We start from the raw sequence: 14,738 nt of genomic DNA, 5'->3' as shown, positions 1-14,738 counted from the left end.
GAGTCATCAACTTCTTATTGTTGCTTTATCTCTTTAATTGCTAGCAATGAAATATTTTGAAATAATAGACCATGAAACATGTAACATGACATAAAGTAAAATGAAAATTCCAAACATAAAATCGACTCATTAAAGTAATGTTTCCACACTAACAGTTATTAGTAATTGGGGAACATTTTTAACATTTAGAAAATTTCGACCATGATAATCTTAGTTTGACTATTGACCTTCAATTTAATTAAGGAGGGGTCTCTGTCCTGATATAAAGGAGTTATTGTTCTTTAAATTCAAAATTATAAGAGGATAATTAGTTAAATTCATTTAAGTATAAAAAGAACTTAATATAAGTAAAGTTAAACAAAGAGGATCCAAGTTATCGTGCTTGATAAACATAAGGGACAAGTGTGAAGGAATGCAAGATAACGTCTTAAGAGAAGGAGAATAGAAACAAAAAGATACCAAGTCTCGTCTTATATTTACACATTCATATTCTTACATTTGCCGGATAAGAAAATGATACTTCGATAATCAAAATATCTTAGTGTGATGGCAAAATATAAATTCGAAAGAATTTGCTTAAATTTCTCTAGATAAGTGTATTGCTTAGGGTCAAATATTATGGCCAGGCATTTTCGGTTGAGATATAATAAAGAACGTAAATGCGATCGAAAAAGACAATATCTACAAACATGATGTTTTTAGCTTTGTTAAAATCGTATGTTTGGTGACATTTACCAAACTTTGCATCGTAAATTTCCATCGCATCAGCAGCAACGAAATTAAAACTTTGGTCACCAAGATTTTGAGCGACTTATAATTAAGTAGCTTATTTACACACTAACTAATATTTATATTTATATTATGAGTGTATTTTTATCTATTCTATCATATTATTTATGTTATTTATTGTACTAGATTATTAACTTATTAGATTCAATTACATGTTGTTATATGTCACACTTTAATCGCTGTAAAAAAAATTCATCGTGTTAGTGGACATAGTCAAACTCATAATTAGAAATATCTTTTTCATTTCGGACACATCTTTCTTATCTTTTCTAGTATTTTGCTTATGTTTCAGTCTTTTTATTAGTTTATTACTTACTCTTTTCGACTTTTTGAATCAAATGCTTTATTTTATTCTTTTATTCAATTTTTTTATGTGTCGTAGTATCAGTAGGAACGAATTTTAATATTTTTCTTAGAATTTTGTTGTTTTAAACTAAGATGTATATAACAATATTAATACACCTAAGATATCACTTAAATCTTGTGATCTTAAACACGTCACGTTATTTACATAAGGGAGTATAATTAAGGGTAAAACAAAAATATTGAAACTAAAGAGTTAAAAAAATATTATTTATGAACAGACAATAAACGAAATTAATAAGCTATATAAATTGAAACTGATCGAAGGGGTAATATTATCAAGAAACATATCAATTGTACTTCCGAGACTCCAACATTCTTGACAAATTAAAGGGTGAAAATTTCATTTTTAGGTAGAGATATAGTTTTGACTCCAAAAATATAAAAAACAAACAAACAAAAAGAAGTGGAGTCCCTTCTCCCTAAGGAACCGTTTGTACATGGTTTGAAATTATATTTGGACATGTAATTTGGATAGTAATGTAACTATTCTTTAATTTAATCCTCCCACATGGTAGACATAAATAAAGGTTGGTGGAAGTTAATGAGGTTGGTAAATGGTTGGAGGGAGTAACTGTTAAAAATATTTACCAACTTATGGGTCTTTTTTTTTATAAAATATAAACTTATGAGTCAAGTTTTATATTTAAAATTTTTGAAGTCATGGTTTGAAACCCCAAATCATTTCTTTTTAGATGATTTGGGGTTTCAAACCATGGTTTGAAACTATGAGATGAAATGCATGTCCAAACGCTAGTTTCATCTCATGGTTTCAAACCGCATGTCCAAACGCCTACTAAGTTTACCTTTCATCATTGTACAAAGAGAAAAAGGAACAAAAGAAAGAGAAAAAAGTAGAAGAAGATGGTGGTCAGGTAACCATTTTACCAACTATAGGCATGTTAGTTTCTTTATTTATTTTCCAAAAAGAAGGTTTCTTTTTGTTTATTCAATTAATTCTTACCAAAATAATTGTGGATCCAAATTCTTTGCACCAACCCCTCACCAACTTTGACAATGATCAATTACCATACCCACAAACTTTCTTTTTGGGCGCACGTCCTACTTCAAAGGCATGCCATATTGTTCCCCATTGCTTTCCCCACCCACCAATATACTTCTAACAATTATATTTTTAGTTGGGGTGGGATTGACCGATGAACAAAAAGACAAGAGTGACAAAGAAGAAATAAACTATAGCGAGATTTAAACCCAAAACTCAAGTATCATCTGGTGAAGAAGTAGTATCATATGGTGAAGGAGTAATCATTAAATTAAATGACAATTTTTATTACTATAAATTGCTGGTTTTCGACGGAATTTGACTTGTCAGTAACGTTTTCAATCTATCTATATGAGGAAAAGGGTCAATTTTGCCACTAAACTATTCAAAATAGCATAATTTTATTTTCCGTTTCATTTTCGTCCTTAATTTACCTCCGTCATTAGCCAAGTAGCTCACATTTGTCTTCCCCTAACATACCTCCACACCTTTTTAAAACAAAAGAAAAATTAAATAGTCAATTTTGTCCCTGGTCAATCTTTGCTTTTAGAATATTTGTATTTGATTATATTAATCATGTCAATGGACAAAATTTCTTGAACCCTCTTTGCTTGTTAATCATGCTCCCTATATGTTAGAAACTAAATAATAAAGAGGTCCAAAGTACGAGAATTCATTCTTAAAAGTTTCTGTATTAATTCGAACAATTATTTTGGACCAAAAGCGAAATGGAGGACAAAATTTATTTAGAATAGTATACGGCAAAATTGACCAAACCTTTTAGTTAAGCAGATCATTAATCTGTTAGAGCCAGTCAAAGTATATTGCGCATTAAAAAAAAACTCATGTACCTAGTTTATAACTCCAGGTGCAACTTTCCCTTTTAACCTTTTCATATATTCTATTTAAAACATTGGGATATCCACAGCACGTATATGCCTTGAAGGATAATATTTTAGTCATAAATATCATAAACTTTTGAATGCTTTTTATAATTCTATACTATTTCTCTATTATTCTATGTGATCTCCATACCATGAAAAATAGCTACCAGCACACCTATTTTTAATAGTATGAAACCTACCTTAATTAACTCAAAACAGGAAACTTATATGTATATAATTTGACTATAAATCATACTTAGATATGAATTAAAATATCAAATTCTAATCAATTTTGATTTCCTACCATCGTAAACTGTTTTTTCCAACATTTTCCCATAATTCAACGGTAAGAACGACGATTTGGGGTGGTGGAAAGGGTGGCTGTGGCCTCCGTCGACATGAGGGACATTTGGTGTCCTCTTGCTCGGTTTTCTCTAGGTAGTAGTGCAACTTTTTCTTATTTTTTCGTATTATTTTGAGTTTAACTTACAATTTTTTTGATGTACTTATCACCATCTTCCAATTTATTGAATGCATCACTTTATCTTCAATCTTCAATTGTTGAAACACTATTTCTTCGATCTTCAATTTGTTGAAGCACTTTCTCTCCAACACCCAATTTTGCTGAAACACATTATCTTCAACTTTTAATTGTTGGAGTACTTTCTCTTCAAACATTTCAATTTTTTTGTTGCACTTTCTCATTAACCTTTAATTATTGTTGAAGTACTTTCCCTTTAACCTTCAAATGTCGAAGCACTTCTCTTCAACTTCCTTTTCCTTTCTTAGCAGAATTATTTTTCATGCATATACATTACCTACATTTGCCAATATAATCATTTGCCAGGCGAGCGACACATATTGACTGGTGTCGTCTGCTGGCAGCGGAAGCTATTATTCTCTGGAATCTCTACAGTATGAAAAATAGCTACCAACACCCTTATTTATAATAGAATGAAACCTATTTAACTCAAAACAGAAAAATTTATTCCTATATTAATTTCTAACAACAAATTCTATTTATACATGAATTAAAATATCAAAATACTAATCAATATTAGAGCCTGTTTGGTTTAGTGGTTTTGAGGCCAAAAACGCTTTTTTTTAGGAGAAAAAGCACTTTTTTAGGATATTTGATGTGTTTGACCAATTAGTAAAACTGCTTTCAAGTAGAAGTAGCAGAAAGTTATTTTTTTCAAGACAAATATATCCCTACCATAAATATATATTACCAAGTATATCCTTCATTAATCCATTAATTTTTAATTTTTAATTATTTTTATTTTATTTTATGTAGTATAGATTTAGCAATGTATGTAATAGACTTTTATAATTTGTGGAATGATTTTGAATTTTACTTGGCAGTAGGTTTTCAGTTTATTTAAATCATCGTGTTTATATAATATCAATATTTTTTTTTGATTTTTATATGTATTATATTAATTGAAATTTTTAATATGTACTTTTAAATTTTAATTAAATAAAAGCAAAAACTTACTTAAAATCTTTCATAATACATATTTAAATAATTTTTCTGTAAAATAATCTTGATAGTAAACGTTCATTGATAATTGTTCTTTTTCGTAATTTGACACTCAAAAATACTTTTTTAAGAAGATTAGTCAAACACAAACTGCTTGTCACCAAAATTACTTTTTTGAAAAACACTTGTAAGAAAAACACTTCTCAAAATAAGTAATTTTTAGCCTAACAGACTCTTAATTACTTCTCCCAAAACGCCTGAGTATTTTTTTTAAGACATTAGACATTTGACAAAAGCAAAACATTTTTTGCATGAATAATACTTACAGATCAGGTCCTTTCATGTTTGCTTTTACCAAGTCTTTGAATCAAATCCAACCGTTAAAGTAGGGTTCTGATGATGTCATCTAACGACTGAGAGTCATCCTTAGCTACTTCCATTGGTCCCACAATGAGTGGGTTCCATACATAGCCTCAACTATGGTCTATGGACAAAACTCACCAACCACGAATCCGGTTTGGCGGCCGGTCCATGCATGTACGATAATTATAAGCACAAACATAAGATCAAGAGACAAAGTCAATGCACTGTGGAAAAACATTGAACCGGTCTGAACCGGAATGCTTGTTTCAATTATATATACGTTCCATTCCATAGGTTTCTAACTCAGAAGTACATAGAAAATACACAATCAAAAAGAGAGAGAAAAAAAAAAACAAGAAAATATCAAAGAAATGGCTGAGGATGGTAATCAGGTATCCAAACACCAAGAGGTTGGCCACAAGAGCCTTTTGCAAAGTGATGCTCTTTACCAGGTATAACAACTATATTCCTCAACTTTCTTTTTCTCTTAATCTTGTGTCTAGATTTAAGCTTTATGTTTATGCTTCCTCCATCCCAATTTATGTACTTTTCGTAAATGAGATTCAAATTATGTGAACATTGACCAACATTTTAGAATGCATTTTTCATTATATTGATGTGAGAAGAAGTGCATCTTATGATATTTTTCGTATTGTTTTTGAATATCTAAATTTTAATTTAAGAATATACTTTGTTAATTTAATTTGATTTAGCTTCAAATATTAGTCAAATTGATTCTCAATAAGCGAAAAGTGTCATATATGTAGCTTTTTTGGTAAGTGTAGATGCAATAGGACTCTCTCTATCCAACATGAAATCTTAAATTCGCCTCTGATTGATGATCGCTTCTTGTTGTAGTATATACTTGAGACCAGTGTATACCCAAGAGAGCCAGAATCCATGAAAGAGCTCAGGGAGGTGACTGCTAAGCATCCATGGTGAGTTTATTTGATATCTAATTAATGGCTATTGCAGAATATATAGTTTCTTTGTCTTTTTTGACTGAATATATATGTATTCTTTTTGTTTGTTGGAAACACAGGAATCTAATGACAACATCAGCAGATGAAGGGCAGTTCTTGAACATGTTGTTGAAGTTGATCAATGCCAAAAACACCATGGAGATCGGAGTTTACACTGGCTACTCCCTCCTTGCTACTGCCCTTGCTATTCCTGATGATGGAAAGGTACATAACATTCATAGGGGAAAATGATCGATTTTTTTTTACTTTTTCCGTTTCATTTTATGTAAAGATGTTTAACTGCGTGGAAATTCAATTTTTTTTATCAAACTGGTAATAGATCGCTTTGATGGTTCGAACTTACAGAAGGACGAGATGAGTTTAAAATGAGAAAAAGAGACTTTTGAAATCTATAGTATAAAACACATCATATATTCGTTGGCTATAAAATCACGATATTAAGAGTGAAATTAGAAGATTAAAGTTAATTTTTTTTGAAAATATAGAAATATATCTTTTTTTTTTTTGGAAAGACAAAAAAGAAAATGTATCACACAAAATGAGAGTGAGCCAGTAGTGAAAATTTACCCGTACCGAGTGTTTAATTACACCAAATGAATAAATGAAAGACATGTATTTGTACATATGCCTCTACCACTTAACTGTGGTAAATTAATTATGAATATATTCACTTTATGAAATACTTTGCTATAATAAGTTGGGTTGGTTTGATGTAAACATATCCAATACAAGTTTTACCAATATATAGTTAGGAAGTAGGAACCAGAAGAGCTATGGGGGTTTTCTAGTTGCTTTGATAACTCCAACATATGATGTCCAAAAACAAAAGGGAAAACATACAAAGAAGGAGAGAAAAGAAATGAAACTTCCTACCAGGAGGAGACGGAGACATTCGACTAAATTGCATTAAAGAAAGAAAGCAAGAGAGGAAAGGAGACTTAAATAAACATATTTAGTTGTCATTCTCTTTTTTCTTCATTTAAAATCCTTGTTAGATGGGAGTGGTTCACATTATTGGTAAAGAAAAGTAAAAGAAGGAAGCGTCTTTGGTAGGATTAAATCATTAAAACATGCACCTTTTGTGGAGTTGGAGTTACAACAGCTAGATTCTAATTAACTACAATCTTAATTTGCATCTTAATTCATTTTTTTCTCAATAAAGTTTACACATGTAAAAGAGTCATGGGGGATTCCCCACCAAGTGACCAAAAGTAATTAATCAGAATTTAGCTTCTATACGTTAGTTTATACTGTTACATTATAATGACAACATTAATGGGTATAAGTGTCAACAATAAGTCTAATTTGAAGACCCAAAAGATAAAGTATACGTGATCATATTTATATAATGATGTTAAGCACTGGGGTCAACCACAAAAGAATAAGATTGAATGTGGATGTATACCATCTTTCAGTTGACCTTTTTAAACCATGCTTCACAATCAAACTAAAAAAGATATTAATACAATTAGTTGGAGAACTAGCAAGGTAGGAAAGAGGTTAGTGACTGGTTGTGAAAGCCGGGAAGTCTTTTAAATCGAATGCAACACCTGTCTTTCAAATAAAAATTGACTTGTTGGGAGGAAGATTACGTGCAGCCTATAAAGTAAAACAAAAAATTAAATTTCCAATATCCCTTTTTCATGAATTAAATTGCATTTTAAATCCCGTTTGCCCATTAACATGACTAAAAATGTTTTTCTCCTTTTGGCAGATATTGGCAATGGACATTAACAGGGAAAATTACGAAATAGGCCTGCCCATAATTGAAAAGGCCGGTGTATCTCACAAGATTGATTTTAGAGAAGGGCCTGCTTTGCCTGTTCTTGATCAATTGGTTGAAAATGTGAGTTTACTCCTCCCCAAATTCACTTGTCATTTGCTTTTCCTTTTAATAATTTATTTCTTATCTTTTTTATTTTTTTAACATTAACATAATTTAATCAACTTTTAGAAACACTTTTTAAAAGCTTGATCAAACAGTAATTGCTTCTCAAAAGTGCTTTTCAATTTGATTAAACAAACATAAATTGCTTCTCACATAAAATACTTTTTGAAAAAACACTTTTGGAAAAATCATTTTTCAAAATTAGCTATTGTAGAAGTTTGGCCAAATTTCTTTTCCTAAATTACCAATATTAATTCAAACAGACAGTTATCGAGTATTTTTATATGCTAATTTTATAAATAAAAATAATTCAGTATATAAAATATAAGTGAAATATTGAAAACGTTATTTGAGTTGTCTCTCAAATGATATAATAATCGTTTCAATCACAATTGCTTTTTCACATAAATTTAATGTTCAAAATACAACTTTTAACTTTTAAAATATTATCTTTTTTCGATATAACCAACTTGTAATCTAAATCTTCTTCACACTAAAGCTAATATAATTTTCATTTTTCAATTGGTTACAGGAAAAGAATCATGGCACATATGATTTCATATTTGTGGATGCTGACAAGGACAATTACATCAACTATCATAAAAGGATTATAGATTTAGTGAAGGTTGGTGGTTTGATTGGGTATGACAACACCCTATGGAATGGTTCTGTGGCTGCACCAGCTGATGCACCAATGAGAAAATATGTAAGGTATTATAGAGACTTTGTATTGGAACTTAACAAAGCCTTAGCCGTTGATCCAAGGATTGAGATTTGTATGCTTCCTGTTGGTGATGGTATTACCCTGTGCCGCCGTATCAGCTGATCATTCTAATATTCTTATGGTTCTTTTTATTTTTAAAGCTTATTCAACTACCTTTTCCTATTAACCAAAAAAATGTATGTTTGTTATTTCTTTTTTGGTTATTATGCTAGGGAGAGGGTTCCCCTTATTTGTAATGAATGATAAAAAACTGCATCTTAATGTACTTCTTATAATTAAAAGTAATATTGAGCATTACATTTTATTTTATTTTTATATGTCTTTTACAAAGTCTAATTAGAGATGGAGAAGTTAGATATTTCTAACTCTAAAAGTGCCTTAGTTGACAAAAAAGGTTAATGTACGAAAAGAAAAATGCATGATATGTTTTTCTTTTTATGTAAGTTGTTATAGTTTAACCATCATTTACTTAAACTAAAATGTAAAAGAAGAAAGACTTGCTAGAATTAGAATTAAAAACTTCGGTAAGGACTAATTATACACGAAAGTTAAATAAAAATGATGAAACAAATGTTAAACCATGATACCATTAGAAGGGGGTCATGGTTTAATAGGCATTTCATCTCTCTCTCTTTTTTTTTAAAGGCTCGCGGTTAGAAAGCACTTCATCCTTTAACGAGTTTTATTCGGATGAATTTGAGTTAATCAGGTTAAATATATTTTAAATATCGAACGAGAAAAATATGATACTTATTTCATCTTTAGACATTTCGCTGCCTTTTGCTATTGAATTTTAATATATGAGGTAGGGGTCATACTCATGCCTAACCCCCAACCCTCAAGGTGGCTTTAAATTTTTTGACAAAAAATGATATATATTTCGCTGCGACACATTATATTATATCTTTACTAGTCAATTTGAAAATGGTGCTGTCATTAGTGGGCCTGTTCCTCCTAGGCCCAAATTCAAATCAACTAGTCTTATTAGTCATTTTCAGAATTAATTTTCTGAATTATTGATTTTCTAACTATTTAGAAGAGCCGGTTGGGCTCCTTTTTCATCGTTCAATCAACTCCTTTTTTGTCGGCCGTTCCAAGTTAAAAAATAATAATTATGGACCCCATATATATTAAAAAATAACAACTAATATTAAAAAAAATAAAAATTGGGCTCCATATTAAACACCAATCAGTATTAAAAAAACAAAGGAGAAGAAAAAAAGTGGAACCCACCACATCAAACTCACGGGAAAAAAAAAGTGGACCTCATATTAACAAAATCAAGCAATATTAAAAAAAAAGTGAATCCCATATTAAAAAAAATAAACAATGTTAAAAAGAAAGTGCTTAGAAAATCAAACAATTAAATCAATAATGATGGATTCATTGCCACATGCGTATCAACCCATTAGTTGGAGCAAATGAAATTATTGTACAGCAACATACTTAAAATACTTATATATTAAAATAAGATAGAATTTAATTACTTTTTCATTTTTTCCTTACTCTAATAAATGTGAAAAGAGATTAATGTCATAAAAGAAAAAATACTATTAAATGGAGATCAAATAATTAATAAGGTAAATTAGTGAAATTATAATTCTAATTGAAATTTCCTTACAAAATCGTGTAAAAAACAACATGACAAGTAAAATGAGTTAAACAAAAAATATTTATTAAAAATTAAAAAATAGAAGTTCTTGATGGACCCATATTAAACATCAACCAGTATTAAAAAAAAAAAAAGAGAAGAAAAAAAAAAGTAGAACTCACCACATCCAAACTCACGGGGAAAAAAAAGTGGACCCCATATTAACAAAATCAAGCAAGATTAAAAAAAAAGTGAATCCTATATTAAAAAAACAAACAATGTTAAAAAAAAAAGTGCTTAGAAAATCAAACAATTAAATCAATAATGATGGATTCATTGCCACATGCGTATCAACCCATTAGTGGGAGCAAATGAAATTATTGTAGAACAACATACGTAAAATACTTATATATTAAAATAACATAGAATTTAGTTACTTTTTCATTTTTCCCTTACTCTAATAAATGTGAAAAGAGATTAATGTCATAAAAGAAAAAATAATATTAAATGGAGATCAAATAATTAATAACGTAAATTAATGAAATTATAATTCTAATTAGCGTTTCCTTAAAAAACCGTGTCAAAAATAACATGACAAGTAAAATGAGTTAAACAAAAAATATTTACTAAAAAATAAAAAATAGAAGTTCTTCATTTAAACAGAAAATCAAATTTCTACTTTGTTTCATTTTAAACATGTAAAATTAATATAATAATTTGAATTAGAATTATCCAAATCAAAATTTGATAAATTTTTTTTATATGTATTACTTTACTATTACTACTATATAGAAGAGCCGGTTTATAGAGGCAAGATCGTCGTCCGTGTTCGGTCCTACATTTTTATTTAAGGGCAAAAAAATCCTTTGTGGTCCCACCCACTTTTTTATTTAAGGGTAAAAAAATGACGTTTTATATTTTATATTACCAACTCTTCTAAAAGGTAGATAGAAATACTTTATTATATTTCTATTTTTCTACTGTATAGAAGTATCGGTTTACCCATGCTTCGTCGTCAGTCACTCTTAAAAAAAAAAAAAAAAAGGTGGACCCCACCCTCTTCAAACTCATGAAAAAAAAAGGTGGACCCGACCCTCTCCAAACTCATGAAAAAAAAAGTAGATCCCATATTAAAAAAAAAAAAAGGCAACGTCAAAAAAAAAAAAAAACGTGCACCCCATATATTAAAAAATCAAACAATATTCATGTAATTCCCAAAGTATCCCCATCAAGTCAATAATAGTGGATTCATTGCCACATGCATATTAACCCATTAGTAGAAGCAAATGAAATTATTGCAAGCAAAAAACATGGACCCCATATTATTACTTTTCTTCAAAATATTTAATTGTTGTATTTGTTATTCCGCCATGTCATTTATTTGTTATGTTTACTAAAATAAATATACTTAAAATTTATATATTTAAAAAATAAGATACAATTTAATTACTTTTTTATTTTTATTCTTACTGTAATAAATGTGAAAAGAGATCAATATCAAATGAAGATCAAATAATGAATAAGGTAAATTAGTCAAATTATAATTCTAATTCACGTTTCCTTAAAAAACCATGCAAAAGACAACACGACAAGTAAAATGAGCTAAACCGAGAATATTTACCAAAAATTAAAAAATAGCATTTCTTCGTTTAAATAGAAAATCAATTTCTACTTTGTTTCGTTTTAAACATGTAAAATTAATTTAATAATTTGAATTAGAATTATCCAAATCAAAATTTGATAAAAAATAATAAGTATTTTACACCTTTAAATTAATCGAATTAAAATTGAAAGTATCAACTGATGCTTAAATATTGCTATTATTTTATCTCAAAGAGAGGAAAATAGTTTTCTTTTAAACGATTCTTCTCTTTTAAAAAGTATTAATAAATTTTCGTAGCAAACATGAATATAATAAAGTTTTAGATACGGAGCACAAACTACAATGTTATATTAATCGTATTTTGAACGCAGTGTGTATATATATATATATATATATATATATATATATATATATATATATATATTATCACTATCTAAACATAACTACATATACATAGATACATTATAATCCGAAGTGTTGACGCACGGGCATAGGCCATCTAGTGTTGAAGAGGATGACAGCTTTTATCATCTTTCCGTAGTAGTTTGCTTTATGGAGTTTGAATTGTAGTTATCATCCTTTTAGATCTCATTCTTTAAGCCCTTCTGGAAAACGTCTATTGCCAGCCCCTACTATTCATCCTAACAATAACTTTGACTTAGCATAGTTAAGTTAAAATATCTGTCTTGATCCATGCTCCTTGTCAGCTTCAAATCAAATGCATATCAACTGTGATCATTCATTGACTCCTTTGATGCATGCATCCTTCTTCCGATAATTGCATAGATGACGTTTGTATAATTAAATCAAAGGGATCGCGTCTTCAAAATTCACGGAATTAAGATCACTAATAAAAAAAAATGTTAAGTCTGCATCTTCACAGACATGTCTATTTCACTGCGCGTCTCTCCTCGGGCGGATTCCTCCTTTTGCTCCTCGGCCAACGGGTAATCTTTTACTTTTTAACATTCCCAAGAAGTAATTGATTAAACGGAAAAGGGTCAACTATACCCCTGAATTTTGGAAAATAGTTCATTAATACCCTTCATTATACTATTAGACTAATTATGCCCTTATCGTTATTCTTTAGGTTCAAATATACCCTTCTTTTATATTTTGAGTCCAAATATACCTTTTATCTGTTAAAATTATCCAAGATGGACATGAAATATGACATGGCACTAGCAACTCGGTGAGGTGGACACCACATGGCATTCCACCTCACTCCCCAACCCATTACCCCTCTCTTCCCCTTCCTTCTTCTATCACTATCATTTTCTCCCCTCCACAACCTTTGCAACCACTAGCACTACCCAAATGATCAGGATTCCTCTTGATTATTGAACGACCTATCTGAATTATCCATTTCTCAATAATTTCAAGAACTTCAAAAGATTTTATCTTTAATCCTCCGTATCAGAACTACAACTACAAAGGAATATACACTGCAACTCAAATCTTATACCACTTCAATAGACCTTCTGCAACTCCTCCTTGTTCGCCCCACAAAATATTCAATTCACAGATATCATATATCACTGAACTCTTTAAAAAATAAACAATATTCCAAAACAATATTCCAACTTTTCTTTATAGTACTTGAGCTCAAACAAGCAAATAAAGAACAAACAACCTTAAAGTTCCACGGACTTTTCAGTTCCTGACTTCCAACAACCTTAATCCACTGAAAACTAAAAAGGGTAAGAGTAGAAGAGATAGAGGAGAGAAATTTATGTTTAGCTTTCTCTTTTGTCTCTTTTTTTAAAGACCTTAAAAAGTGGTGGTGTGGTGGTACTAATTGTTGCAAAGGTCGTAGAGGGGAAGAGATGGTAGTGGTAGAAGAAGATGGGGAAGAGAGGGGTAAATGGGTTGGGGTGGTGAGGTGGCATGCCATGTGGTGTCCACCTCACCAAGTTGTTAGTGTCGCGTCATATCTCATGTCCACCTTGGATAATTTTAACGGATAAAGGGTATATTTGGACTCAAAGTATAAAAGAAGGGTATATTTGAACCCAAAGTATAACGGTAAGGACATAATTGATCAATAGTAACAAAGGGTATTGATGAACTATTTCCCAGAGTTCAGGGGTATATTTGACCCTTTTCCGTTGATTAAACCATTGACGGTAGTTCCATGGGCATCAAAAAGGAAGAGTAAATCTCACTGATTTTTAACACCATCATGAAACCTTGGCCGGTGTATCTGGCGGCTTTATGGATTGTTTGTAGCATTAACACTTTTATTTGTGAAAAAACTTATTTGTTTTTGTTCATTCCTCTTGCAACAAGATGGACTTTATCGAGACCGAGAATGAACGAACTATTAAATCTTGGGTGAAAATTTCTTTTATCTATTTCTTTTCTATATTTCTCTAATCAATCAGGGGTTAGTGGGCAAGATACTTTCTCCAAAAAGTTAAAACATGGCTCATGGAAGAGACAAAAGAGGCCAAACGTCCGGGACATGTTTGGTATTTCATTTATTTATTCCTAAGAAATAACTTTTTGAAGGATATATTGATAGAATAATAATTAATTAAGAGAGTATGATCTTAGAGAGGGCAAATCAGTCTAGATATATTATTTTTTCATTAATAAAAATAAGATAAAATAGCTGCTACAAAAAAGTTTAAATAGGAGAGGTAGTCGTAATATTGCAAACGTGAGGGAAGCAGGGGCGGAGCCACATTGGCTCCAGGGGGTTCCGAACCCCCTCGGCAAAAAATTACAGTGTATTTTCAAAGTTAAAATTATTTTGTTATGTGTATATAATAGATGTTGAACCCCCTGACTTCTTCGTGTATTTACCTTTTAGAATTTTTGAACCCTGGATGAAAATCCTAGCTCCGCCACTGGAGGGAAGGCCAGTGAAACGAATCAAAACCTAAAGGAAAGTCTCTAAAATTTTCCCTAAAATTTAATTTCTCAATAATTGTTATAATCAATCATAGATGAATTGGTGAGCCATTGGGCTAAAGAACCAACATCTTTGTCTGCTATTATTCATGTTGAATTGTGTGTGTGACTATCTCAACCAAAAACTTAAACGGTTAAAAACAGAATA

The 14,738-nt window shown here is 30.2% G+C and overlaps 1 protein-coding gene across 1 annotated transcript; it reads left to right on the top strand.

Annotated features, from left to right (window-relative positions):
- Positions 1-5,177: 5,177 nt before the first annotated feature.
- On the top strand, positions 5,178-8,789 carry LOC132606507 (caffeoyl-CoA O-methyltransferase 5). The gene is made up of 5 exons (XM_060320042.1): positions 5,178-5,337; positions 5,744-5,823; positions 5,928-6,072; positions 7,583-7,714; positions 8,289-8,789. The coding sequence occupies exons 1-5, from the start codon at positions 5,257-5,259 to the stop codon at positions 8,580-8,582; spliced, it is 732 nt and encodes a 243-aa protein (XP_060176025.1). The 5' UTR covers positions 5,178-5,256; the 3' UTR covers positions 8,583-8,789.
- Positions 8,790-14,738: the final 5,949 nt, after the last annotated feature.

This window comes from Lycium barbarum, chromosome 8 (assembly GCF_019175385.1).
Source record: "Lycium barbarum isolate Lr01 chromosome 8, ASM1917538v2, whole genome shotgun sequence".
NCBI lineage: Eukaryota > Viridiplantae > Streptophyta > Magnoliopsida > Solanales > Solanaceae > Lycium > Lycium barbarum.
Note: the sequence above shows the minus strand (reverse complement) of the source record. Positions and strands in the feature narration are given on the sequence as shown.

Excerpts from the sequence above, each read along its gene's own strand:
- LOC132606507 (XM_060320042.1), top strand. The coding sequence starts at position 5,257 with ATGGCTGAGGATGGTAATCAGGTATCCAAACACCAAGAGGTTGGCCAC. Across the intron at positions 5,824-5,927 it reads GTGACTGCTAAGCATCCATG|GAATCTAATGACAACATCAG; the intron begins GTGAGTTTATTT and ends TTGGAAACACAG. Across the intron at positions 7,715-8,288 it reads TTGATCAATTGGTTGAAAAT|GAAAAGAATCATGGCACATA; the intron begins GTGAGTTTACTC and ends AATTGGTTACAG.